This window comes from Camelus dromedarius, chromosome 5 (genome assembly GCF_036321535.1).
Source record: "Camelus dromedarius isolate mCamDro1 chromosome 5, mCamDro1.pat, whole genome shotgun sequence".
Taxonomy (NCBI): Eukaryota; Metazoa; Chordata; class Mammalia; order Artiodactyla; family Camelidae; genus Camelus; species Camelus dromedarius.
Genome location: NC_087440.1, coordinates 4787350 through 4815259, shown reverse-complemented (window position 1 = coordinate 4815259; position 27910 = coordinate 4787350). Strand labels below are relative to the sequence as shown.

Sequence of the window (27910 nt, the reverse complement as noted above, 5' to 3'; positions counted from 1 at the left end):
TGTTTTGTTGGAGGTTTTGGAGGAGGACCATGACCTGACCCAGGTGGACAGCTGCCGGAACAAAGAATTCCTGCAGCAAGAAGTTCGCAACAGCCAACCACACCCCCGCCCTTTCTTTCTTTTTTTTTTTTTTTTTTTTTGGTATACAAGGAGCCTGTACTTTGACTGGGGGAGGATGGTTCTCCAAGAAATTAGTCTGCCACCCTCTAGGTCTGCCAGCTTTCCAAATAAAGTCACTACTCTTTGCCCCAACACCTTGTCTTTCGATTTATTGGCCTGTCGTGCAGCGAGCAGAGTTTGGGACTCAGTAAGTTTCACACATACAGCAGTGATTCAGTTACACATACAAATACATATATACTTCTCTTCAGATTTTTCCCATTATATGTCATTACAAGAAGTTGAATATAGCTCCCTGTGCTCTACAGTAGGACCTTATTGTTTATGTATTTTATATAGAGTCATGTGTATCTGTTAATCCCAAACTCCTAATTTATCCCTCTCCCACCCCGTGCCCTTTGGTAACCATGTTTTGTTTTCTGTGTGCAGCAGGCATTTTTAGAAGTAGATCCCGGTGAGTTATAGGCGTCATACATTTAAAATTCTGGTAGACATTTCCAAATGGCTCTTCAAAAAAGACCATACAAATTTACACATCCACCAACAACATTTGGAAGTGCCTTGCCAACACTGTACATTATCAACCTTTTCCATTTTCGACAATCTGAGAGGTCAGATTCTCACCATTGCTTTAATTTGCCTTCCTTTTGTTAGGATTGAGGTTGGGTATCTCTCTGCCTCCCCCTCCCAGAACACAAACACATTCTCATTCACTGGAAAATACACATACAGAAAAAACAAATTTCTACTGTATAGCACAGGGAACTATATTCAATATTTTGTAATAAGCTATAATGAAAAAATACAAAAAGGAATATACATATGTACATGTATGACTGAAGCATTAGGCTGTGCACCAGAAACTGACAACACTGTGAACTGGTTATATTTGTTACAATTTTTTAATTAAAAAAAAATACACATACAGAAAGGTGCACAAAGCTTTATTTTATGTGTGTGCATCTATTAATGAAGATACAAAGCAAACACTTGGACAGCACATGGAATGTGACCAGCACCCCAAAGCACACCCTGCCCCCAAGCTTCTCCCTGATCACAGCCCCTCCCTCCCACAGAGGTAACCACTATCTTGTGATGAGTATTTCATGCTTTTCTTTATGGTTTTATCATCTGAATATGCGTACCCAAATAATAGTCTATTTTGGCCTATATTTGAATTTTCTATGGATGGAATCATATTACACACGTCCTTTGGGTCTGGACTTCTTTTGCCCCACGTTAGGTTTTTGAGATTCATACCCTGTTGCATGGTGATCGGGTGTCATTTCACACGATTAAAAATCATTTCAAATTCTCTCTCTATACTGGGGGCTGGGGGTCTTCTCTCAGAGTCTCTCTCTCTCCCCCGGTGAATGTTTCATTGGTGTTGTAAAATCTCCCCACGTTTCTAGGAGAAAGAGCAAGAAGGTGGGAAGAGGTTTGGGAATTGGGAAGAAGCTGAGGCTCAGAGAAGCCACAAGCCAGCAGGCGCCAGCCCAGATTCACATCCACGACTGACACCAGAGTCCAGGCTCACTGCCCCATCCCGAAGAGATGAAGCAGCTCCAAACAGACCAGGGGCATCCAGGGTGACCCAGGCTCCGTACAGGGCACATCCCAGACAGTGAGGACTGTAGGGATGCAGAAGAGACTGAGTTCAGGGAAGGCTTCCTGGAGGGGGCAGCAGTTGACCTTTGCTCTGACCCTTCTTCCTCCCCAAGGCCCCTGAGCCCCTAGCCCAGGGTGGGGGGCTCCAGATGCTCTCACCTCTGGACAGTGTCTTCCTGGGAATGACTTGTCTACCTGGCCCCAGATGGGTCCTGAGAAAGGTTAGAAGCTAGAGGCCATGGGTCTGTGCTGGGCTCCTGGGAACCCTGTCGTGACTTACCCTCTGCCCTCCCCTTGCAGACACAGCCCTGGACTGTGACCTGAACTGTGAAGTCAGGCAGGTTAGGGGCTTTGTGGACAAGGCAGCGGGTTTCTGGCTGGGCCCAGAAAGGGGGATGGAGTTTGGAGCTGCTCTAGGCTGGGTTAAGAGGGATGAGGCCCCTCAGGTATCCCCCTGCCTCCCGGCTGATGCCAAGGTCGGGGGGGTGGGGGGGCAAAGAGGAGCCAGGCATGGCTGGGGGCCTTTCACTGGGAGAAAAACCATCACCAAGAACTTTCAGTCACATTGGTGCCCAAACCTTCCTTTGAAGGGAATCCTTCTGGATTTTCAATCTAGTCTGGGGGCAGCAAACATTTCTCCAAGAGCAAGCTAGTAAGTATTTCAGGCTTTGAGAGCCATGCTGTCTCCGCTGAATGACTTGGTTCTGCCACTGTGGGATGAGAGCTGCAGGCAACACGGAAACAAAGGGATGTGACAGTGTCCCAATAAAACTCCACTTAGAAAAACAGGCAGTGGCTGAGCCAAATGTGGCCCTTGGGCAGTAGTATGTCAAGCCCCTGATGTAGGTGAAAAGGGAAACCTACCAAGGATGAAACTACGAGCTTTGGGCTGGACTGTGGTGGCACTTGGAGCATTGGGAGCTCAGAGAAGGGTCAGGATGGGTTTTGTGAGCAAGGACTCACTTGAAGTCCACTTGAGCTGGGCTCCAGAGCGATGCCAGAGGGAGGTCATTCCAGGTGCAGGGACAGCAAGGACCAAGGTCTGGAGGGAGGAATGGATCTTACAGTCAGGAAATGGCCTATGGAAAGAGGATGCTGGCTGCAGACATAACATGGACATCCATGAAAGACAGCCATGTAGTTGGACTTGACGGTGTGGGCACTAGGGAGCCATTTCCATTTTTTGAGCAGGAGTGGACCTATCCTCAGAGGGTGGGGTGAGGATGAAGAGATGGGGCTTGGAGGCTGGCCAGGGGGACATGGGGGAGGGAGGTGCTGGTCTGGTCTGAGACCCCACCCCAGCTCTGCTTTGCCATTGGCAGCGGCAGTGGGTTTGGGGGCCTGGTGGGTAAAGCCATCCTGATGGTGGACTGTGACAGGGACCATCTGAACTGTGATGACCAGGACAACTATGTCCATCATGTCCACTGCCTGCAAGGTGAGGGGGTGACGGGGCAGCTCATGTCCCTGGACTTCCAGGGTCACTGCTCAGCTATCCTGCAGGGATTCCAACCCACATGAGCGGCTATGAAGGCAGAGCTTGTAGCCAGAGTTTCAGCTCCTGATACACCAAGATGTTCCTTCAAACCTGCCTCAGGCTGGCAGCTGGCCCTCCCCACACTCCCAGTGCCAGCGGGCACACACACCACGCACAGCTCTGGACATGAGCAGACTCCCCTTTTTCCCTCTCTAGGGGAGTGGAGAATGCTGACATGACTTAGCACCTACTGTGACTGGGACCCTTTCCCAGAGCTCCCTGACCATTCAAGCCAGAGGGTGGCATCTCCCCACTTCAGAGGGGAGGATGCTGAGGCCCAAAGGGCCGGAGGCCCCCTGGAGGCACTCAGCCAGTCTGCAGCAGATCCAAGCTTTCCTATTCCAGCACCAAATCCGGCCTCCTCCCAGGGTGCTCTAAGTTCCTTGGCCCTAAGGATGACAGGGATTGAGGAGGGTGGTCACAGGGGTCCCCAGTTCCCCTCCCCCCAATTTTGGTCAAGATCCAGGTAATCACCTTAGGTGAACATCACTGCTGGGGCTTGAAATGGGGAGGCTAATAACTGCAGGATTTAGGGGCTCCCGGGACTGAGAGGTGTGTGGCCCCTACAAGATCCTGAACCTTCTGGCTGAGATGAGGACATCAGAGCCAGAGAGCTGAGGGATCCACACCAGGAGGGTATGTCCATGTGGAGAGCTGGCGGTCAAAGGGCTTTGATGTATCTGCCTGGAGCTGTTTTCTCAGCACCCGCATCTTCAGCCTCACCTCTGGCAGGTTTGGGTGCCAGCGTGTCACATGGTTCTGTCTTTCATCCTCATAGACTGTAATCAATCCTATGGAACTGTTATCATCCCCATTCTACAGCTGAGGAAACTGAGGCCTAGCGAGATGTAACTTTTCCAGGGATGTGCCCACCTGGTGGTTCTGAATCCCAGCGCAGGCTGTCTGACTCCTGAGCTCTGCACTGACTCCCTCTACTAACAGGAACTGGTGGTCCTTGGGCAGCTCCTGTGGGATCAGTTTTCTATGTGGATTGTTTCAGAGCTCCACACCCATCCTCTGAGGTAGGGACCTATGTGGTCCCCATTTTGCAGGTGAAGAAACTGAGGCAGCTCAGAAAGGTGAAGGGCTTTGGTCAAGGTCACAGAACCCACATTTCCTGAGCTCAAGTTGAGGCTTATCTGAATCCCAGCTTGAAGAGCGAATCCCTAAAGTCTGCCCCGTCCAAACCCCTCATCTTATGGCTGGTGAAATGGAGCCCCAAAGGGGAGCGGAGGCTCGCCCAGACCCCACGGTGGTCATCGGCAGCAATGGGACGCAGGTCTCCATGGAGTCCCTCACACAGAGTTCCCATTTTACAGATGGGCCAATTGAGGCATGGAAAAATAAATGGCACAGAGAAGGCTAAAGGAAGAGCCAGGGTGGTAAATCCAACTTTAGCGCACAGAGATTCCTGAGGTCTCCTCCCCTCCCTGCCAGATCCCCCAAGACCTGTTCGGGGGCAGGGCTCCTGGCTTCAGCCAGCTTGACCCTGGGCCCATCTCTCTACAATTCCAGATTTTCTGCCATTCCAGCCCTGAGCCCCTGCCCCTGGCCTGTGCGGTGCTCTGCCTCACCTGTGTTGGTAAGTTGGGGGTCTCAGCCAAGGGCGGTGTGATATTGGTGGAGTTAAATATAGACCAAAGGAACAAATAGAGACCCAGGACGTAGACCCAGGCTCATGTGATTATCAGGTGACACTCAATGAACTTGGAGCCCCACGTAACACCATACTCAAAAATAAATTTCTCTAGCGGTTCCCAGTGAGGGGAGAGAGGGGGCAGTGTAGGGGGAGGAGGTTAAGAGACAAACTATTAGGTGTAAAGTAAGCTTCAAGGACGTGCAAAGAATTCTGTCTTGGCCATGGTTTGAGCATAAACTCACAACATGGCCCAGTCTCTGTGCCAAGCGCTGAGCACTGTGTGCTTTCAATGTGTGTTGCTGCTTTAAAAGTGCATCTGTATTTTACCAATGAGCAATGAAGGGGGCCATGCCTCAGCCTGGGGTGCTGTCACAGTGACTCCTGGCCCAGAGAAGCGGGACCAGATGCCCTCCCAGGTCTCCACCCCTTGGGATTCTAAGCCCTGAGCCTGAGCCCCAACCAGCATCCCTGACAAGGCAGGAGGCAGAATGTTCAAAGCAGTGCTGTGTAAAATGCTTTGGACATAAACCAAGTTGAGAGCAAAGGCCCCTTGCTGACTCCATCAAAAGAGGGGCTCAGACCCTCTCCTAGCCCATCAGATAAGGCGTGGGACTCCAAGCACCACAGGTCCCCAGCCTGGGCTCTCAGATGAGGTGCTGGATTCTGAAAGCTGGCCCACAGAAGTCAGAAAACCAGAGGGCCACAACGACCCAGGCCTCCCCAGTCCTGGCCCCACTTGTTTTCGGTTTCTCCAGCTACTGCCTCCACAAGCCTTACTTTTGGCCTGGACGTAGAACACAGGATTGGTCCACAACCCATTGCAGAGTGAGAGAGGTGGCCTGGATCCGGGCCGTGTAGCTCCCCTGGTGAGCCGGCTTAGCCTGGCCCCTGCACACTTCCTGTGCTCCTGTCAGGACACACATCCCCGCCGATCCTGGGGAAATAAAACACATGTGTCAGTTTCCCACAAACATGTGAGTAACAGGCGACTTCCCACCTAACAGTGACCCCGATTTGCAGTAAAAGGGGAAAAACCAAGCCTTACACCATGGCAGCCCTCTAACTCAGCACACCCAAGTTAACCAAACCTTATCTTTTTAATCAAAGAGTTCCAGAAAGATTAAATCATCAAGCCGAATCTAGTCTAGACTGAAAAATCATTTTCTGCAACACAGGAGTGCCTTGAGGGCGAGAATAAGCCAGCTCCTGGCACACTCTGAGAATCCCTCAAGGAGCGTGGAACAGGTAGAAGGATCTAAATCCTCACGGACTTATCTCCTTATTTTATTGTTTAAGGTCCTAAGCTAACCAGGAGGTGCTACATGTCACAGCCTAACTTCCGCTGTCGCCTGTGACGGAAGCGCACCCGGATACGGGCCACTGCCCCGTCTCACCTCGACGTGTGGTCCATGTTTTATCTCATACATTAGAATCGCTCCACAGGGATTCCCAGGTTCTGGCCACTTTAAACTGATGGAGCTCTCAGGCCTTGGCCCCCAGGTCACCGGTCCAGGAACGTCATCTGCTTCCTCTGTGCAATAACTGAAACATGTGATAAAGCTGGATTCTGGCCCTTAGGGAGGGACAAAGAAACACCAGGCTAACCTAAGAGTACCCCTTGCTCCTAGCACGCAGGACTGCAGGCAGCAGCCGTGTCAACGCCTCCTGACCGGCCGCGTGCCCACAGCAGGGGTTTTGGAATTGGAGGAATGTAGTGACCTGTCAGTCTAGTGACCCAGCAATCTAGTCTCCCCTGCCCCAACCCTCCTGTCCCTTCAAAGGAAAGCCTACTATCAAGTATAGGAGGAAAATCTCAGCCACCTGAGTCCCTTCTCTCTGATACTTGGCTTCTACATGATGCCGTCAAAGCCAAGCAAGCAGCATCTAAACGGTGCTGACAGAGCAGAAGAAGCCACCCCCGGCCGCCAGGCCGGGACACGGGCCCCTTGCACTCTGCTTCCACACACGGCAGATGTGATTTCTGTGCAGGCACAAAGGACCGTCCACGAGCCCGCCTGCAGGAAGCTGCTGGGAAGCTGTCCATCAGCCACTCCTCCAGCTGCCGGTGAGGCTGGGGTTCTCGCTCCCTTGCTTTTGCTGCTTAAACCAATATGCCAAGTGGTGAGCAAAAGTCACTGCAAGTTCCAGCTGGGAAAGGCTCTGAGAAATCAGCTGGGCTGCATCTCTCTTGGGAGGGGAGGAGACGGAGGCCGGGGAGGCTGGCAGCTGCACGCAGGTGCCAGAACAGTGCCAAGGAGGCCCCACTCCCAGGCTGCAGTCACTCTGTGCTCTGCATACCTGCCAATTCCACAGGGAAGCGGATGGGGCAGTTACCCATCCTTAAAGGTGGGTGGGTGGCTGGCTGAGCCACAGGCAGCTTCTAACTTACAAGGGGAAGGTGAAGACCAAACAAGGAGGACCAAAGGCTGCTCCAGGAGCTGACCTGGAGGATTGCTCTGATCGCACTAATAGAGACAGCTAACTGGGGACTCCGCTGCATCTCTGAGAACTCAGGAGGGACCTGGCAAACTCCCTGTGCACAAATGAGGGTAAGAGGGCCGTGGGAATGTTCAACGTGAACCAACCAGGAGGAAAAGAGCCGACCCTGAATCGAGCTCCCTGCTCTTGAGCACTCTGTGTGGAGAGAATGGGAGCGGGGAGTCGTGTCACTATGAAAGAACTCTACCCCTCAGGCTGCTGGGCCACCAAGCTGGTGCAGATGATCACCTGTTCCTTAATAAACAAGACTGAGACTAAGGTGTCTGTAATTCACGATCCTCTCCCCTCTGTGGTGAGGGAGCTGGCAATGGTGAGAGCTGGATCACACCATACCTGCAGGCATGGTTCTCTCAAAGACAAAGTTGGAGGTGCTGCAGCCCAGCTTCTCAGCCTTGTGGTTACAGATGTGGATACTGATGCGGTACAAAACGAAAGGCCAGAGGTTAGAGATTACAGTTCTCTCCTTGTCCACTTTGCTTTCAAAGAAACGGTACTCCATCTCGAGCTCTTCTGGGCCTGTGGTGTTGTAGGTGTCCACCGCAGTGGTGTTCCTGTTTCAGCTGGATATGGTGGTGCTGGTGGCCTGCATGACCTCCCTCTGCTTCCTTTTGGGTCTGCAAGGAAGAGAGAAACTTGGCTTATACATGAGGGCCTCCCCCTCTTGTCTCTTCTATGACTTAGGTTAGAGTAAGAGAAAGAAAAGAAAAATCTTAACCTTGGAGTAAAAGGAGCTAATCAGGTGCATTGGATGAGAACCAACAAATAACACAGGGATTCCCTTCCTCATTTTTTACTATGCTTTCTCTGCACTGCAAACCTCAGACTCACCACGCACACTGCCTCCCAGCTAGAAGTGGTTTCTTAATGGTTCCTGGAGGCAAACTAACGCCCCAGCCCCTGGCTCAGCAGCACCATGGCTGCTGCATCAGAATGTCAGTGCCATCTGCTCCACAGATCGATGGTGTTGGGTGCAGGCCCAGGGAGGTGGGCAGAGGGGGCTCATAGGCCTGTGGTGGTGGCTTTTCTGACCCCCTGTGACTGTGGAATAAAAGGAAAGATGCCAGCAGCCAGCACTTACTTGGACCCCCAGGTCCCTCCTCCTCTGAGAGGGGACTGTCTATGTCACAGCCCTGGAGGTCTTTTCCAGCCTGGCCCTGCCTCCCACTCAGCGGTGACCACCTGTGGCCTCCCCAAGGCCCTGCCCATGACAGGGGCAGCATCCCTGACATGGGTCTCAGTAGAGCTTAGAAGGGCAGGACAGAAAAGGGACTGCCTGGAATCACCAGGGCAAGAACATCTATACCCCAGATGCAGGTGAGGCGCCCAAGAAGCTGGGGCGTGGCTCTTCCAACAGCCGCTTCTGTGAGAGATGGCTCCCCCAAGAAACCTTAAAGCAGGCTCCTAGCACTTACAGGGCCCAACAGAGACAGAGCGTGAGGGTAATGAGCACTCAAAACTGGCCACGGGCCCCACTGTATCCGCTTTCCTGATGCTGGGGAAGGAAAGGCTAGAAAATGAGGCTGAGAGTTCCCCATCCTCACACTTGACAAACCAGCCTACCTTCCTGGAAGGGGAGGGCACAGTTCGGAACCACACTTGTTGCTAGGAAGACCTTTTTTGACACCCACCAGAACAAATTTCCTGCCATCTCTTCAAAGCCAACACAACACCCACTAGGGTCTACAAGTAGGAAGTTGCTTATGTTTAACTCACCGCAAAATATTACTGGGCCCAATCCCATTTACCTGGGATGACACCATAAGCTCACTCAGTAGTCTATTTATTTACAAACACCACACTCCCAGAGGCCGCAGAGCCGTTGACAGGGGCTGGGGAGGCAGGCCACACAGGACCCCGTCAGGAAGGCAGGGGGCAGGCAGAATGCTGCATCCCCCATTCTCTGTAAGCAGCCTCGCCTCCCAACAGTGTGACCAGTGGCAAACATCACCCCCAGCTTTCTCCACTCCCACCTACTGGACAACTTACTCCGAGCGGAAAACCTTTTTGACTCTTCAACATCTGTTGACATTTCAGTCACTTAAACCAAACCACCTGACTTAAGATACAAAGGCAGCGATCAGCGACAGGCAATCCCCCAGATACGGACGTGAGAGAGCAGCTCATGAGCCCCGGCCGCTGGCCTGCTTCAGGACACACGGGGCACGCTGGACAGCGCGTAACACACTAAACCTGACTTGAGGGCTTTAAACTCCCAGACAAACTGTACTTACAATGAACTGAAGGAAATAAAAATTGTCTTTGGACAATCTGGTTGTAAAACAGAACACCTTCCTTTATGATTTTTTCAGTCATTCTGTTACCCAAACGCTCCTTCTATCTGAATTCTGTTGGAAACTGTGTGGACATCAGATGCCAGCCTCAGTAGGAGTCTTGAAAAACACACACATGAGGTTCTTATCAATTGTGGTGCCTCCATGGGCAAGCCACAGTACTACCTCTGTCCTGTGGGAAGAGAGACCAGGAAGTGGGACTAGATTTCAGAGAGAGGCCGCCAGGCCCGCAGGGTGGGCACACGCACGGAGCAGGGGAGCCCGGCACAGAGGAAACCTATCCTGAAATCAACATGAACATGAGGCATTCATAGTACCTGTGTCACCCACAGCTCTGCCCTCGCGCCACCGGATCTTGTGATCCACGTCTGATGAGAGAACAGGCACTGCCTTGTAACCATAAACAGAAAGGCACAGGGCTTTTTATCCAAACCTTTCCAGAACCTGGACTCACAACCTGAACCTCGGGCAGGTCGGGGGGACAAGATAGCAACATAACCAGCTGCCTCTAATGCAGAGTGTTAAACGGACCGCTCCTGCCCAGCCTGCCTGGGACACTCAAAACATCCTCTTCTCTGTGCCCACAGGAAGTAACACTGGCTGAGCCTCTGGGGGTGCGGGGGGATGGATGGTGTTGAGAACTGATGCTGGGCAGGGAAAGAGCCCCGGAGTATGGGAAAGGAGGGCCAAGCCCCAAGTGGATCATTAATGAATTTGGATGGTGGACAAGCCCCTGAATGTGGGTTCTAGTTCTGAAACATCTCTGAGCTCTTTTCCAGCCCTCAAACTTTCTGACTCTTGGAACCACACGTGACATACAGATATCTGGACTAACACATGAGCCACAGCCCTACCATCCCTCAGTGAGCAGATGTCACCAGCGGGGTGCACAGGGCTGAAGGCTCCGCGGTTTTAACTGTGGGGGAGGAGGGCATGGGCAGAAGGGGGCTGAACGACAAGAGCTTCATTCTGCAGAGGAAATAGCGCATCTCATTCTAAAAGGTCTTCATTTCCTGTTTTAATGATTTTTCAGAGCAAGATGTCTATCTTTGACTATTGCACAAATATCAGGAGGGTCACTTGACAGAAAAAAAAAGTCCCTTTCAAAACCGTTCATTGCTCCAACCTTGGCTAGCATTTAAGGGCAGAGCAACTGCAGAATAAGAAGCAGCTCAGGGCCGCTGGTGCCCCCCAGGTCAGGGGCTGGCAGATGGGGTGCTGTGGGGGTTTGGGGACACGGGCTCGTATGGACAAGGCTGGTCTGAAATCCTGCTCCTCTGCCCAGATTTCAGGCATGAGGTTGTTTCAAAACTCTGCTCAATAATCTTTCAGGAAGAAAACGGAGCCATCGGCCACCACTCCGTTTCCATCTCCTTCCCCAGACATCAATCACAAGGTCTCCCTGCTGAATATCCCTCCACCTTTCTTTTTTTTTTTTTTCACTAGTTTTTGTTGTGGTAAAATAGTTTCAAAAAAACTAACAAAATTTTGTCATTTTAACCTCTTTTAGGTGCATAATTCACTGTCATTGATTATTCATAATGCTGTGCAACCATCACCAACATTTCCAAAATTTTTCATCCCTCCAAACAGAAGTTTTACACACATTAAGGAATAACTCCCCTGTCCCCTCCCCTAGCCCCGGTAACCACTAACTCACTTCCTGTTGCTATGAACTTGCCTGTTCTAGATATTTCATACCCATGGATTCATACACTACCTGGCTGCTTTGACTCAGCATGTTCTCAAGTTTCATCCAGGCTTCAGAATCTCATTCCTTTTCTTGGTTAAATAATATTCCAGTGCCCAGAAAGGCCACACTTGTTCATCCACTCAGCTGCTGGAGGACACGTGGGTTGTTCCCAGCTTTTGGCTATGTGAATAATGCTGCCCTGCACATGGACCTCCCTCCACAGTGGAGCAGACAGATGCTCAGGGGAGGGGCCGCTGGCTTTTAAAGGCTGTCTTTCATGCTGCTTGTCCAGAGTGCCCATGGCACCTGGTCATACTTTGAAGTTGGGCTCCTTTCAAAACTGACTCTTGACTTTTCTTACCCAGCTTCCTTCCCCCTCAGCCATGCTGAGCGGCCACAGGAAGGGTGGGAATGGCCTAAATCCTGGCTCCTCTGCTCACAGGTTTCTGCAAGTGTGGCCCGGTGGTTTCTGCTCTCTGATCCCTTGTGCTCTCTGCACTGGGCTGAGGGTCAGCTGCACCTGTCACCTGTCACACAGCCAACCTGCACCCCACCCCACCCCAGGGCAGGCCTTCAGGCTCTGAGCCCCTTCCTTTGTGCAGAAATCCCACCCAGCTAAGCCCACAGCCTCAAAGTGTCCCTCCTCCATGGCCACTGGGTCTCACCTTAAGGCTGCTGACCTACAGAAGACCAGGGTGGTGAGAAAGCACCAGACCCTGCCTGAAGTCATCCTCAGAGGGCAGGTACTGGGCATGAAGATGATGTTGTGCAGGGAATTCTTGAAGACCTTGCAGTCCTCGGCCTCCTCTTTCTCGGCCTGCTTCTCAGCCTTGGTTATGGGACAAGTGCAGCACTGCCCCTTCTTGCCACCACAGTTTGGTCTTGAGATTCTCCGTCACCTCCTCGCCATTGATGGTGCCATCAGCATACTTCCTGATGGGGATTTTGTCTGCTTGGAAAAGAGGAGCCCAAGGAGAGCCAGGTTGCACAGGCTGGTGGGGAAAAGGAGGGGCTGTCTGCACTGGTGATCGCCACCGCTGCTGGGTCCCCACCGAGGGCTGGCACTGCTCCCGGGGATGGGGACAGGCGGTGTTGGGGCTGGCAGCTCACCTTTGGGGCAGTAGTTTTGCAGTGATGGCAGCTGTCCTGAGGCTGATGCCACCACTGCATGATGTAGGAACTCAGGCTGCTGCTGGGCAGAGAGGGTGGGTTCCACTTCACCATCAGCTGAGTGGAGGAGTTTGATGCTGAGAGAACATCCAGAGGAATGGAAGGACCTGGAAAGGGGAACACAGAGCATTTCAGAAAAGGGGAAGAACCAAGATCCCGGCTGTCAGGTACGCGATGCAAACCCGCGAGAAGCCAGAAGTTTGACCCAGACAGGAAAACAGTGGTGAACCTCAAAACACACAATGAACACTGAACTTTGTTTTGAGGTTGTATTAATCCCCCTTTACAGTATCTGTTCTCACATTACCTCTGTGGTAACGAACATAACTGAGCTGCAAATGGAACAAGGTGGTGGGGGCTTGGCCAGGGGTGGAAAAGAAGGCTTAGACACTACGGTTAATTCAAACACCGGCTTTTCCTCATGTATGACAACTGCCATCCTCCAAAACACTTAACTCAAGCAGTTTTAGCAAAAGGTAAAACTGACCGACTTGTATTTCATCTGAGATTTAGGAGTTTAAAGTATTAACGCCAACATTTTAGTCCCGGAGGGTCAGCTGTCTAGAAACTGTAATGTAATGTCTCACGCCAAAGCTCTCGTTTCCCCGTCGTTGTCTCCAAGCAGCCTATGTTAACTGACTGCCCAAATTCGGTTGTAAGCAAGTCCCTCAGTCTTTGAAGGGCCCACATCCTGTAACTGGCAGCTGAAATTAGTGGACAGAAAGGGTCAGAGGATGACCACAGTTCCCACACAGCCGGACAGACCTGGAAGCACACGTGCCGTTACCTAAGATGCTCAGCTGTGCGCAGGCCGCCAGAGATGCCACCAGGCGGGGGACGGTGCTTCTGTTTGAGGCCAGGTTGAGCCAGAAGTCCAGCAGACACATCACCAAGTCCACCGATGGACAGGAGAGGATGCAGCGATCGGAAAGGAGGTCTTTAGGGCCTGAAGAAGGAGCATTATGCTGTACACCAAAAACTGACACAACATTGTAAACCAACTACACTTCAATAAAAATATACATATACAAAAAAAAAAGGAAGAAAAAGCACAATAAACGTCCCCCCACTGGACCAGGCGAAGGCCCCTGACAAGGAGACTCACTAAGTCCAACAAGGGGTGGACCTGTGGTTAGAGAGGGGTCCAGGGGCCTGTCACTGTCAAGGTCACATAGGTAAGTTCTGTACACTGACATTTTACCTGAAAGTCAAACGGGTTAAGAACGGCAACCAGCAAGAGCAGGGGAACACTGGGTGGGGACGGGGGCTGACACCCTGGAAGCTGGACAGCGGAGGTGGCTCACTGCGGCTCTGACCCTCGCTGTGGTGGGGCCCTGGGCAGTGCTGGCTCCCCACACAACAGGAGAAGGCGGCTCGCAAGGCACTCAGTGAAAATGATGTGTGTCCACCCTGCGGGGTCAGCAAGCCCTGGTGGCTGGAGACCAGGCCCCTCCTTACCCACGGCTGGCTTGATGGGGTAGACGGTGAAGCGCCAGCCCCACCCGTTCATAGGCCCATCACTGATGAACTTCCACTTCAGCTCATCCCCCGGGATGCGCAGCTCGCTGGACCAGTCAGACCACTCCCAGCCTGGGAGAGCGAACAACACTGGTGTTGGGTTCGCCCACCATCAGATCAACATCAAGTTCCTTAGACCCACAGTCATTTGCGCCCTGCCTGGAGCACAGCCGGCTCCTCCAGCCCACTCCTCACGTGTGTTCACACTGTGCCCTCAATACACCCTGCACCAAGCAGCTGGGAAGCAGGGCGCAGGCAGGCAACGCCCCAAGGGAGATACTCACATGCACCCATGATGCCGTGTGAGGGGCCTGCAGAGCCAGCCTCTGCCCACACCCAGTTCAGGGGCCATGGGGAGGCTTCCTGGGGAAGGTCTGACATGACAGGGGTTCCCAGGCAATGGATGAGAAAGCCCCAGCCTTCCCCAAAGAGGGTGCAAGTATGCAAAGGCCTGGGCACAGGGGTACCCCTGACCCACAGGGGCAGTTCAGCATGGAAGGGCCACCCTTAGGGAATGGAGCAGCCCAGCCAGAGCCTGAAGCCTGGGTGCCATGGGGAGCAGACAGACAGGGCTGCAGTGCGCCACCCCAACCAGGCGTCTACTTAGAAGGGCCACCAGGCAGCGGGCTGGGAGTGGCTCGGAAGGGATCTGGCTGGAAGCAGAGAAACCGGGCACATCTCACAGCAGGACTAAAACCACATTGACATTTGCCGAAATGCCGGAAAGAAAGCCATGCTCATCTGTGACCACACCAATTCATCTAAGGTAACATCTTATGAGGAAAGCTTCGTTGAGACACAGCCAGGCCCATCATTTACATTCAGGCTGTGGCTGCCTCTGCTACAAAGGCAGAGGGGAGCAGTTATGCCAGGAAACATTAGCGGACACTTGCTCCAGGTGAAGAATAAAAAAAAAGTCTGAAGAGATCGCACGCACATACAAATAGCTGCACTGATGATTCTAAAAAGCCCCGTGAGAGCATTTAACAAGCCCGGTACAGAGGGACTCACCCCTGCTCAGCCTCAGGGAGCCCGTCAGCAGAGCAGGGAGAGGCCCAGAGGTGACCGCTCCCATCTGCTCCAGCACTCTGGCCTCCCCACGCACAGAGCACACACTCCACGTGGAGCCCAAGCTCTCACAGCATCAATTAAAAACAAATGCCCTTAAGAAGCTCTGCAGCACGAGCCTGGCCCTCCCACGCTCTTTCCAGCACCATCTCCACTGTCTGGGTAAGGACGGCCTCCTGGACGGCCTGTGCCCCCAACAAGGACCTGCTCTCACACCGGTCACCCAGGAGTCCCACCCATCAGGGGTGAGTGAGGTACTAACATCACTTGGATAATGATCTTACTGAAAGTACTGGCAGATAAAATCTACTATATTTTGTGGATATTCATGTATTGTCCCTTCCTGAAATCTCACGTGAAAATGAAGTGGTTAACACTCTGTTCAGTAATGTTCACTGTTCTCTTCTACAGAAGCATCTCAACCTCCCTCCCACCTGACTGCACGGAGACAACCCTGCTGATGCCGCCCACGACTGTGAGGGTCATGGCGCTGCTCTGACCGCTGCCGGTCAGACTCCACCCTGAGTCCTTCTGCGACTGGAGGATAAATGAGTAGGAAACACAAAGCGACCGCTCCCGACTGGCACACCACAGGCAAGGCCAAAGTCATGACATACCGCACAGAAGCAGCGAGACTAAAACAATGCCTGACAGCTAATGAAGAGCAGAAAGTCGGGAAGAACTAACCTCAAAAAATAAGAACTTAATTAAGATTGACTCCCGCTCCCCCTGCGCTGCCTCCCACAGAAGAGTCCCCGTGGTGAGCACACAAGACACTTGCACTGGACCAGCTGGTCTGGTGGTCTCACTTCTGGGCAAATTCTCATGCTGCAGCCCCAGCTGCACGACCAAACTTTATATCCTGCCCCCTCCACTTACAGAGCTATGTGAAATCACACCCCTCAAGCACTTAGCATCAGGTCTAGAGTCTTCTGCGGGACAAGTTAGGCTACAAAAGAATCAGTGAAGGGCCAGATCTGGGCTATGGTGGAGGGAAGAAGTTGGCAAATCCTCTCCCCACAAAACTATAAAACCACTCAAATTTTAAGAAACAGTGATTCCAGGACTCTTCAAATCAATTAAGGGCAAACAACAAACTGAGAAAAAACTGCTGCATTCGGGAAGGGATGGGGGAAGCCTGGGGTGTTTCCGCCTTGGGCTGGTCTACACGAGCTGGAGCAGAGCCCGACCAGGAGGGGCCTTGCCTCCTGGGGTGCTCGCTGGTGCAGAGCAGGGGCAGTGCCTGGCAGAGATCCCGGGAGTCAGAGGGCGCCGAGGGCAACGGAGAACACATGGGAGAGCCTGCCTCTCTGCTGGCCCGAGTGGTGGGACTAGGCGGGTCCAGACCTAAGAACTAGCCAGAGATCTAACACGAAGATCCTGAAAGTCAGAGAGCAGAGAAGAGATAAGTGAGGACATCATGGCAGCCTGGGTGACCCAGGGCACATGAACTCAGGAAAGTGGGAAGAGTGGGGTACACACACAGGAAAACTGCCAGAACACTGATTTCCACGCCCTCCCTGCCCTATCCCCGCAGAGATCCATTCACAGAAGGGAAAATTCAGCAGGCTTGGGCGCTACACCAAGCAGATATGGAGCAAATCCTAAAAATCAGGCTTGAAAACAAAAATGAAAATAGCAAAGTGAAGCTGTGACATCAGTAGCTATGTGACACTGGTAGGGAGATTTCAAAGAGTCATTCCAGGCATGTTACAAAACAGTCAAAGAATTGTAGCAACATTACAAATTAAAAAAAAAATAAAGGTCAGAGTCCACATGACACAACACAATCTTAAATGTCCAGTTTTCAATAAAAAATTATGGGCTACACAAAAACACTGGGAAGTGTGAGCCGTCCTCAGGAAGACAGTCAGTGAACAGAAACTGACTCTGAGGGGCCGGGTGCTGGGTCTGGCGGACACCACCTTCACAGCAGCTGTGATAAATATGTTCCAAGGATTCAAGAAAACCAGAGAAAGCATGACAACCAAGGAAAATATGGTAACAATGATTTAATTAAAAAAAACACTAAAAGGAAGTTTTGAGGGTGGAAAGTACAAAGACCAAAATGAAAAATTCAGCAGCTGGACAAAACAGCAGCTCTGAAATGGCAGAAAAAAAAGAATCACCATACAACTTGAAGACTACACAATTTCTGTCACTCTATCTGGAGAACAGGAGAAAAAAGACTGAGAAAAATAAACAAAGTCTCAAATACCTGGGTGACAACATTCAGTATACAAACATATGCATAATGGGAATTCTGCACCTCCCCCACAAAAAAAAAGAGGGAAGAGAAAAAAGGGGCAGAAAAAGTACTTGAACAGATACAGCCCCAAACCCCAAACTGGATGAAAAACATTAATCGTCAGCTCCAATAACTAACCAATCCCAAGTAGGACAAACACAGAGATCCACACCCCAGACACATTAGACTGAAGCTGTTGAAAACCAAAGATGGGGAGAAAATCATGAAATCCACAAGAGGGGAAAAGACACAAAATAAGATCATGACTTCTGAGAAACAATGAACACAGGAAACCAGCATGGTGACAAATTTAAAGTGATTAAGAGGAAAAAAATCTATCAACTAAGAATGCTATATCCAGCAAAACTATCCTTCAAAAATGAAGGCAAAATAAAAACATCCCCAAATACACGCATACTAAGAGATGTAAATCCAACCACATCTATACTTACATTAAGTGTGAATGGCCTAAGCATCTCAACCAGAAGACAAACACTAGCAGGCTGGATTAAAAAAAGCAAGATCTAACTAAATAAAAGGTGCATAACAAGAGACAAACTTTAGACTCAAAGACATAAAAGGTTGGGAGTAAAAGGATGGAAAAAGATCTACCAGGAAAACAGGAACCATTAAGAGAGCTGGAGTGGCTACACTAACATTACACAAAACAGACTTCAAGAAATGTTAATAGAGACAAAGAGACATTTCACAGTGAAAAATGGGTCAAACATCAGTAATATAACAATTACAAAGATATGCACACCTAATAACAAAGACCCAAAACACGTGAAGAAAAAACTGACAGAAATGTCAAAAGGAGACAAATACACAGTGACAGCTGGGATCTCAAAACCCAACTTGCAACAGCTGATAGAACAAGTAGATAGAAAATCAGTAAAGACACAGACGATTTCAACAAGACCACCTACCACCTTGACCTCACAGACGTTTACAGAACACCCTCCTGTGCACCTCTTCATCTGACTATTCATCTGTATCTTTTTTCATATACTATACAATAAGCTAGTAATCAGCTGCCTTTCCCTTCCTGATCTAAGATTGCTTCATTGCTCTACCACCTGCTTTTACCTCCCCTCTCTTTTCTTGCCATGGATTTGGATCTAGCCTGTCTTCAGTATCAACAGCCAGCACACATTCTTCTCCATTCATGGGATTGGCCATGGTAGACATGTGGGAAGGGGGTGCCGAGGAAGAGAATGAGGGACACTCCACCAGGGTGACCATGTCGACTGGCATCAAGTCCCCAACCATGGCATTTCTGTCAGGAGAGAGAGCCAGGCCTGGGAAGCTGCCCTTCACCACCACGGGGCAGCAGGGTCGGGGCAGGACAAGCACTCACCACAGCACTCACTTTAATAGAATAAGTATAAAAGAGTTTTATAAAAAAAAAAAACAATGTTATTACTATGTAGCCCCTCGCTAAAAGCTAAAGTATTCAGACTTGACCTTATTTATTGAATGGCCAAAGTGATGACAGGAGAGAAACTGCCAACATAAAAATCCAAGCAGAACAAGCATCTGACTGGCCCTGTGAAACCTCCCTGGGCTGGTGGAGGAGGTGGAGGTCGGGGGTAATTCTGTGCTTAGTGAAACCCAAATACCACAGGCGCCTCATGCAAGGCAGCCAGGACAGAGCATCCTTCAACAACTGAGTCAGGTTCCTGTGTGAGTGTTTCTTTCTATTCATCAGGCCCATTGCAAGGATACACGGACATGGACAGATGGGCCACTTCCTCAGGCTGTGAGAAAACAGGAGCAGAAGGACAGAAAAGGTAACACTGGCAAAACTCTGCCTTATCAAGACTGAAGGGGAGGACAAGGGCCTGAAACCTTACTGTTTATCAGTACCAACCAATTCTTCCTTTCAACCCCCCAAATAAGTTTAGAGGTTATTGGCCATAAAGAATAATGAAAATGTTCTTTAACTTGATTTTCTAATTTATATTTCAACTTCATTCAAGAAAGCACAAAGATACCATCATTCACCAAAGGGTATCTGACCTAAAATTCACAATATTTAGAGATGATAGCCTAACATTCTCCTAGACTCACATAACTGTGGGATTTCAAAAGTCAGCAAACAAGCCTACCTGGCACATGTGACTTGCAGGACTGTCAGTATGTGAGATAAGGCCTGCTGTTTGGCCAGATTTCCATCTAATGACAGGAGAATCTTGGCAAGAGAAGGGCAATTTGGTTTAGAATTATTTGCACCACTGATTTTATTACTGGCAACAGAAGAATCAGCATCTGAAGGCACACCTGAAAAAGAAATATAAAGTTTGGGTTCAATTCTTAAGACTACAGTTTGCTCCATTTTTGTAATCTGACCCGTAATTTGTAAAACACATTACAGTATGCATTTTCCATTTTTCACAGATTAAGTATCAGGTTCATTATTATCTTTCGGAGTTAAAAAATACTATACTTCTCTAAAGAAGCTACTCTCAGCAGAGGCTCACTGTAACTGCTAAAAGATGTAAGTCCCCCTGCAGAATGTACTTACAGCAATTCAGCTGCACATACATCATCTGTGAAAACACTACCACAACAACTATGTGTGTTTACCTGTCACTGAAATCCAAGACAAACAGGAATCCAAAGCAACAGTGAAAAGACAAGATTTCACAGTACACAGTCCTAGTGGACACATGTTCCAGCTCACTGCCCTGAGGGTTCCCAGACCTCAGCAGAGGGAAGGCACCAGGAGGAACCCAGTGGTCTCTGTGGGCACAGGAGGCAGAGCTCAGAGCCAGGGAGTCTGATGTGGCCCAAGCTCACAGGACAGGACACGAGAGGAGAGAGTTGCCCAGAGAGCCCCTGGAGACGTGCAGGTGCCCCCCTCCCCAGCCCAGCTGAGGGTGCAGCAGAAGCTGATGGGTGCCTACATGAGAGGGCACTGCCCCAAGCCAAAGAACCAACTGCAGGGAAGGACTGTGCTGGGGCGCGCCAGCTGGGAGGGCACAGAGGACCCAGCACGGTGCCTGCTCCCATCAGCCAGGTGGGAAGACCTCACCGTTCACCAGGCACTGAGTAGAACACCCAGTGGTGCGGAACAACTAGTCCCAGACTAACATCAGGTCTGAATCCACTTAACAAATCCAAACCAAGATCCAAAGTGATCAAACTACTTCAGAGTAACTTAGTTATAGACATACAAAAATCTCCAGAAACATTCAGAGTAAAATTTACAATGTACAGCATCTAACTACAAGTTACCAGGTGGGCAGAAAGGCAGCAAAATATCTGTGATTCAGAAATAAGGAAAATCAATAGATCTGAACAATCCAGAGCTAACATGTATCTTACAATCAGCAGGCAACTTAAAACACTTATTATATCTGTATTACATATGTTCAAGAAGAGAACCAGAGACATGGAAGAAAGAACACCCAAATCAAATTTCTAGAGGAGGATGGGGGTGACGGGTATAACTTAGCAGTAGAGTGCATGCTTAAAATGCATGAGGTTCCAGCTTGAATTCTCAGGACCTCCATTGAAAAAATAAATAAATAAAAAACAATTTAAAGTCGTAACTTTGGCTAAACTTCAATAAAAACAAAGAGTTAATAGGTGACTGAGTTTTAACTCTTAAAAAAAAAAACTCTAGAGAGGAAGCTACAATGTCTGAGACCAAAATAGTTTGGTAACATTAACAGTATATTAGAAAATGAAGAAAAGACTAGTTTATTTGAGGATACGGCATAGAAACTATCCAAAATGAAATACAGAAAAAAAGTTTAAAAATGAACAAAGCGTCAGTTATCTGTGGGATAATTTCAAGAGACCTAATATACATGAAACTAGACCTCCCAAAAAACAGGAGAGAGAAAGGTACAGGAAAAAATTTTTTGAAGAAACGATGACTGAAAAATTTCTGAATTTGATGAAAATTATAAACCCAAAGACCCAAGAAGCATAATGAACTACAGGTACACAAACCATGAAGGTAAAAACCAGGAAAATCAAGAGAAAATCTGAAAAGTCATCTGAGATAAAAGACGTATTAGGTACAGAAGAGCAAAGATAAGAATGACAGCAAATTCTCAGTGAAAACAATGTCAACTCCAAATTTTATACCCGGATAAAGTATACTGTGAACACAGAGCAAAACAATGACTAGTTCAGACATAAAAAGCTGAGAGGATGAACCCCAGATCTGAACTACAACACATAATAAGGGAAGTCCTTCAATGAGAAGGAAAATGATGCCAGATGGAAGCAGGGTCTCCACAGAGGAATGAAGAGCACCAGAAAAGGTAACCACGTGAGCAAATGCAGAGACATTCTTTTCTTAACCTAATGTGCAAAAAAATACTATCAAGTTTACAACATACACAGAAATATATAACAACAACAGCACAAAGGTCGGGAAGGAAGAATGGGCCACTTTTGTTTACTATACGTATCACTAGGATAAGTCACATGCACATGATACACATCCTAAAGCAGTCACTAAAATAACACAAGTTAGAGCTCAAAGAAAACAAAGAAGAAAAATAAAATCATAAAGAACAACTAATTCAAAGGAAGGCAGAAAAAGAAAGAGAACAATGAACAGCTAGAAGTAATAAAAAACAAATAGGGAAATACTCATAGAGACAAATAGGTTGAAAGAAAAAGAATGGAAAAGACAGATACACAATAGTTCATCACGGTATATGGAATACCAACCATGGTTTACATACTATATAGCATTGATCAAAAGAAATGTTATTATATCACATGATCTATATTAATATCAGAGAAATATGATTTTAAAGCACAAATTTCACAGCAAAGGGATAAGGAGGGTAATCAGTCAAGCACTCAACTAATTAAGAAAAGTAACTGTCTACTTAGAAAAGTAGGAAGATCCTGAGCCAATGACCTAAGCATCTTAGACAAAAAGAACTAATAAACATCAGAGCAGAGATCAGTGAGATAGAAAACAGAAGAACAATGGAGAAAATCAAGGAAACCATAAGCTTGCTCTTTGAAAAAACTTAATAAAAAAAAACTGAATAAAAAAGAAAATACAGTATACCAAAACCAGAGACATGCAGCTAAATCAGTGGTGAGAGGGAAATTCACAGCACTGAACGTTTACATGAGAAAAAGGTCTTACAGTCAATGATCTCAACTCTCACCTCAGCAAACTAGAAAAGGAATACAAAATAAACATAAAGCAAGGATAAAGATGAGACTATAAACCAATAAACTGAAAACAGATAAACAACAGAGAAAAATCAAAGAAACAAAAAGCAGCAAAACCAAGAGGGGTTTATTCAAAATATGGAAGGCTGACTCAAAATGCTGCACACGAATATCCATAGCAGGTTTTATCTGTGATAGCCAAAAACTAGAAATATTCCAAATGTCCTTAAAAAGAGCAATTCTGTTTCTACACACTAGCAAAGAGCAACTTGAACATTTCTAGATAATAGCAAAGAATAAAACAAAATTTTAACACATATCTTACAATCAGCAGGCAACTTAAAACACTTATTATATCTGTATTACATATGTTCAAGAAGAGAACCAGAGATGTGGAATATAGAACACCCAAATCATTTATAACAGGATAAGCAATAAGAAACACTTAGGAGTAAATATAACAAAAGATACGCAATACCTGTACACTGACACTGCAAAACACTGCTGAGAAATAGTAAAGATTTCAACCAATGGGGAGAAATACTACATTCATGGGTTGGAAGATTCAACACTGTGAAGCTGTCCCAAACTGATCTACATTCAATGCAATCAAAATCCCAGGTAGGCTACTTTATAAAACTTGACAAGCTGATTCTAAAAGTTGCATGGAAAATGCTAAGGGCCTAGAATACCCAAAACATATTTTAAAAACAACAAAGCTAAAGAATTAGCAAAGCCCGAATTCAGTCTGTTATAAAGCTACAGTAATCAAGACAATGGGGTGTTGTCATCAAAACACAAAAATAAGTCAATGAAACAGAACTGAGAATCCAGAAACAGATCCACACATACATGACAACTGATTTTCGACAAAAGTGCAAATTCTTTCAGTAGAGAAGCAACAGTTTTCGTCAACAAATGCAACTGAAACAACCAAATATCCCTCCACCAAAAATAAATGAATAAAATTCAACCCATACCTCATACCATGTATGAAATGTAACTCAAGTTCAAGCATATGCCTAAATAGCAAAAACTACAGAACTTTCATAGGAAAACACAGGAAAAGAATCTTTATCATGTTGAGTTAGGCAAGGCTGTTTAGACACAGCACCCAAAGTACAATCCATAAAAGATAAAAATGGATCAACTGGACTTTATCAAAATTGACATTTTCTGCCCTTTAAAATTCACCTAAGAGAATGAAAAGACAAGCCACACTGGGAGAAAATATATGAAAATCATGTATCTGATGAAAGACCAATACCTAGAATACATAAACAATGTTCAAAATTCAATAATAAACAAACAAACAACCTAGGTTTAAATACAGGCAAAAGATATGAACAGACACTTCAACAGAAAACATATTTGGATGGTAAATAAGCAAGATGCTCAGCTTCATAAGTCATTAGGGAAATGCAAAGTAAAACTACAATGAGATACCGCTACACAGCTGTAAGAAAGGCTAAAATTAAAGACTGGCCATGCCACGTACAGACAGAAATATGGAGGAGCTTTGGAACAAGCCCTTTGCAAAACAGTTTGTAGGTGTCTTAAGAAGATAAACATGCACCTACTTTGTGATCCAGGCATTCCTCTCCAGGCCCTTACCCTAGAGGAGTGCAAGTGCAGGTCCCCATGAGACCTGTGCACAAACGTTCCCAGCAATTTTGTTTGTACAGCCCCCAAACTGGAAACAACCCAAGTCCGTCAACTGGCAGATGGAGGAACAGACTGCAGCGCACCCATAAATAAAATATTCAACAATTGAAAAGAATGAAATTTTGATGCAACGTGGATGAATCTCAAAATAATTACGGTGAGTGAAAAAAGTGAGATTAAGAAAAGAGTACAAACTGTATAATTTCATTTATGTAAAACTCTAAGAAGGCCAGCTGATCTACAGTGACAGGAAGGCAGTCAGTTGCTGTGGGAGGCAGGGATGGGCTGTGAAGCTGCACAAGGAAGCTCAATGTGGTGTGTGTGTTAGTTCATTATCCTGACCGTGGTGCTGCTCTCACAGGTGCACACGTGTCACAGCTGGTGGCAATGACACTTTCAATACATGCGGCTTATTGCGTGTTGATTACACCTGAATAGAGCTGCTGAAAACACCACGCGGCCCAGCACGGTGCCTGCACTAAGCAGTTGGCAAAGGTGCACAGCATAGCCAGAGCCGGCCTGGTCATAATACAAGAACCTGCATTCTAGCTCCTTCTTGAGTTTTCATCCCAGCAGGAATCCCAGCACAGTGCACTGTGATGAGTCTGTGGCTTTGGTTCAGCATGCAGCTCACACAGCGCTAAAGCCTCTGACCCAGGAGTGCTGTTAAATGTCCTATCTGTGACACCAGTGCGGCGTACGGAAGGGTCTCATATAAAACACAATCTGTGTTACCTAAATAGGAAGCACCTAAGGGTCCCTCGCAGTCTGGAAGAGGATGGGCTGGTGGACAGAGGGTGTTGCCACATCGACTGTCATCCATGCCACGCTGTGCAAAGACCCACAGGCCACTCGTGTGACCTTCTGGCCTTCTAAGCCTTGCGTGAGTGTGGGCTTTCTATTAACTGTGGTCGTACCATTGCCCTGTTGGCCATGGTCATCGTCACTCCAAGCATATACCTGTTGGGGGAGGGGCAGAATTTTTCAACATTTCAGAAAATTTTCTTTAAGTTTATTTCAAAATTCTTGCCAATGACTACAGACGAGTTTTTACTTAATATCAACCCACTGAACTCATTCATCTATTTCGTTCTGTTACAGGAAGCAGGGAGGTTTTCCTCTTTAACTAAATGCAATAACTAATTTTTTCCTTTATTTTGCGAAGAAAAATGATCAAAAATAATATGTTCACTTTTCAAGTAATGCATTTCTTGGCTTTACAGAATTAGAAATTATATTCATTTTTAATTCATTTTGATTGAAGCACAGTGTGCTGATTCATTGTCAGAAATGAATTTAAAAGTATGTCACCCACAAGCCTGTCCGCCCATGGCCTCCCATGGCAGAAGAATGAGGAACACCTGTCAAGGATAACTTAACTTCTGACATGAAGTACATATATATATCTCCCCATAAGACACTTGAGTGGGACCTGCGTCAGTCAGCACCTCCTTCCTGGGTGCCTCTACTCACCCTGGCTCCTGGGCAGGTGTACACAAGAACCCAACGGACCAAGCCAGCCCTCCTGGTTCAAGGACCAGGACTCACCTCCTTTCCTCACAAGCTGCACTTTTGAAACAACAAAGACTTGCCAAGATTTCACTTACCTGCCCTGCATCAGTGACCGCCAGGCAGTGCAGGACCCTGAAGTCCATGTGCACAATCTTCTTTCCACTCAGCGCTTCCACCACCTGCGGCTTCCTCACGGGCATGTCAGAGCCACGGCCCAGCCTGAAGTAATCCCCCTTCCCCCTGCAAGGAGGTCAACAGATTTTAATAGATGGCTGCGGTCTGGCGATGGCCCACCAAAAGACACTCATTGCCACGGTGCTGCAGCAGCTCAACTGACATCACACACAATACCCAAGGTCTTTAAAATCACGGTACAAAATACCGTTCACTGAAATTAGTTCATTAATTCTGCTAGCAAGATCCTGAATGTGTGTTTCACAATATTGAAGCTCCTGGTGGAGGTTTCACACAAACAGATTGAAAACATGATGTCCAGCCTCAAATGGCTCTTAAAATATCTCTGTGCTCTAATTCTTTCTCAACCTGCTTCTGGCTCAAGACACCCGAGCTAAGGCCATTACACTGTCCATGGTCAGCTGGACAGTCCACTCCTTTCTGATTTAATAAAATCACCCTTCACTCAAAACATACCTGAACTCTTTCAGGGACCGAAGAAATCAGAAATCTGTTTCCCACCCATTTGACTAGTAGGCTTCTTGCACAGCAAGAAAGCAGGAAGACCCATTATACACACCTCACCTAAACAAGACAAGCTAAATTTCTCGTGTTCTTCTGTAAATGGCCCAATTATAATGGGAAATGTCTTCTGATAATATTGCTGCTAGTCCCAACTCGCATAAATAAAAGGACAGACAGGCTTACTGTGTCTTACAAATGCCAATACCACCATCCCTTCCATACAGCTGAAGGTGATGGATGTTGTGTGAGCTGGAGGTCTCTCTTCCTGACAGGACTGCGTTTCCGTGCCCAAGTGTGTTTGGAGGACTTAAAAATCCAAACGTCCCCCCCCCGAAATAAAACAAAAACAAAACAAAAATGGGGAGAAAAAAAAAGAAAAACAGAAAGGAGGAAAAAAAACACCCTCTTGGGGCCCTTTATGCAAATTATGTGCAGTGCCTTTTATTTTAAAATTAGTTGGCAACTGATCAAGACCAACATCGGAACAGTAACTTTTGTGGAATAGAAAGACAAAAAACCCCACTATGACTGGGATGTAGCAGGTTAAAATGAAGGAGGCAAAAAGAGGACACCTCTGAGCTATCCATGAAGATGGGTTTGGACATGACTCTTGTAAAAACTTCATTGTCCCTTTGCAATCTTTTCAAGTTAAAAAAAAAAAAAAGTCAGCTTTGCCCTCTTGTAGCGGATGAGTGTGTTAATCTCCTTCTGATTCAAGCAGCTTTGCACTTTGTTTTTTGGAAAAAAAACACCATTTCTATAAAAACACACAAGAAACAAACTCGTTTCAATTTAGTCACGAGCTAGCTACAGGACTCTGTTGCACACAAACTCCTGTCATGGGGGACTCTTCTCTGTCAGCCCCTTACCTCATTGTCCGATGTCCTTCAGTCAGGTAATGTGCAGGACCTGTATTAGCAGAAAACTGGTACGTTGGATGTCCAGCTATGCCAGTCTCTTGGCGGGGATTGGAGTAGATGGTTAAATTAATGTCCATAGCTCCATTCTGTCCGAAGTCCAAGATATTAGCAGCCACTGGGCGATTCTGGTAGGCCTGACTGCCTTGATTGCCAGTAGAGGAGGAAGATGTGGAGGAAGAAGTAGTTGAGGAAGACAGGGATGTCATGGAGTGGTGACAATGGCCAACCTCCATAGAATCCTGGGTAGAGGAGCTATTTGTTGGAGAACTGTAGACCCTTGGCCTGGTCCGGTTACCCAAGGCTCATTGTCCATGGTGGTGCTGGGAACTGTTTCCATGGTGATGATGCAATGCATTCTGTTGAGGGGCTACATGGAAGGTTGTTCCTTGAATGGGATGAGTTTCAACAGTGACTTGTGTGGGAGCTTCAGTGCCTGACCAACCAAGGGGAACAGGAAATTGCTGGCGCACCTGGAAGAACAGATTTTAAAAGGATTTATTCAGAGTACCGCTGCCAAGTTTCAATCTTCAATGAAAAGCTACAACACTAGCATTTACATTAATTAG

The 27910-nt window shown here is 47.7% G+C and overlaps 2 protein-coding genes across 4 annotated transcripts in view; both read right to left on the bottom strand.

The window, feature by feature from the left end:
* Window positions 1–1047: 1047 nt before the first annotated feature.
* LOC116151681 (uncharacterized) lies at window positions 1048–27428 on the bottom strand. Of its 3 annotated transcripts, XM_064485509.1 has the most exons (11): window positions 27294–27428; window positions 25821–25965; window positions 24949–25173; window positions 19503–19674; window positions 14016–14147; window positions 13345–13503; window positions 12498–12664; window positions 12053–12379; window positions 7737–8017; window positions 5682–5838; window positions 1048–1528 (listed from the first exon to the last, which is right to left on the bottom strand). In XM_064485509.1, the coding sequence occupies exons 5-8, from the start codon at window positions 14065–14067 to the stop codon at window positions 12212–12214; spliced, it is 546 nt and encodes a 181-aa protein (XP_064341579.1). In that variant the 5' UTR covers window positions 14068–14147; window positions 19503–19674; window positions 24949–25173; window positions 25821–25965; window positions 27294–27428; the 3' UTR covers window positions 1048–1528; window positions 5682–5838; window positions 7737–8017; window positions 12053–12211. The 3 variants fall into 3 exon arrangements, with proteins under 3 accessions (XP_064341579.1, XP_064341578.1, XP_064341580.1); XM_064485508.1 differs by lacking the exons at window positions 14016–14147; window positions 19503–19674; XM_064485510.1 differs by lacking the exons at window positions 14016–14147; window positions 19503–19674 and having other exon boundaries at window positions 12053–12339.
* LOC116151596 (dual specificity tyrosine-phosphorylation-regulated kinase 1A) overlaps window positions 26002–27910 on the bottom strand; it is a 59869-nt gene continuing 57960 nt past the window's right edge. Inside the window, 1 exon segment of the mRNA XM_064485511.1 lies at window positions 26002–27814. Within this exon segment, the coding sequence (XP_064341581.1) occupies window positions 27221–27814 (594 nt within the window). The 3' untranslated portion in view covers window positions 26002–27220.

Bases quoted from the DNA above. Each gene is read 5' to 3' on its own strand.
- LOC116151681 (XM_064485508.1), bottom strand. From the start codon at position 25,036: ATGGATGACAGTCGATGTGGCAACACCCTCTGTCCACCAGCCCATCCT. The intron at 13,504-24,948 runs GTAACACAGATT...CTCCTTCTTCAG, and splicing joins CTTAGGTGCTTCCTATTTAG to GCCCTAAAGACCTCCTTTCC. The intron at 12,665-13,344 runs GTAACGGCACGT...TCCCCTTTCCAG, and splicing joins CGCACAGCTGAGCATCTTAG to GTCCTTCCATTCCTCTGGAT.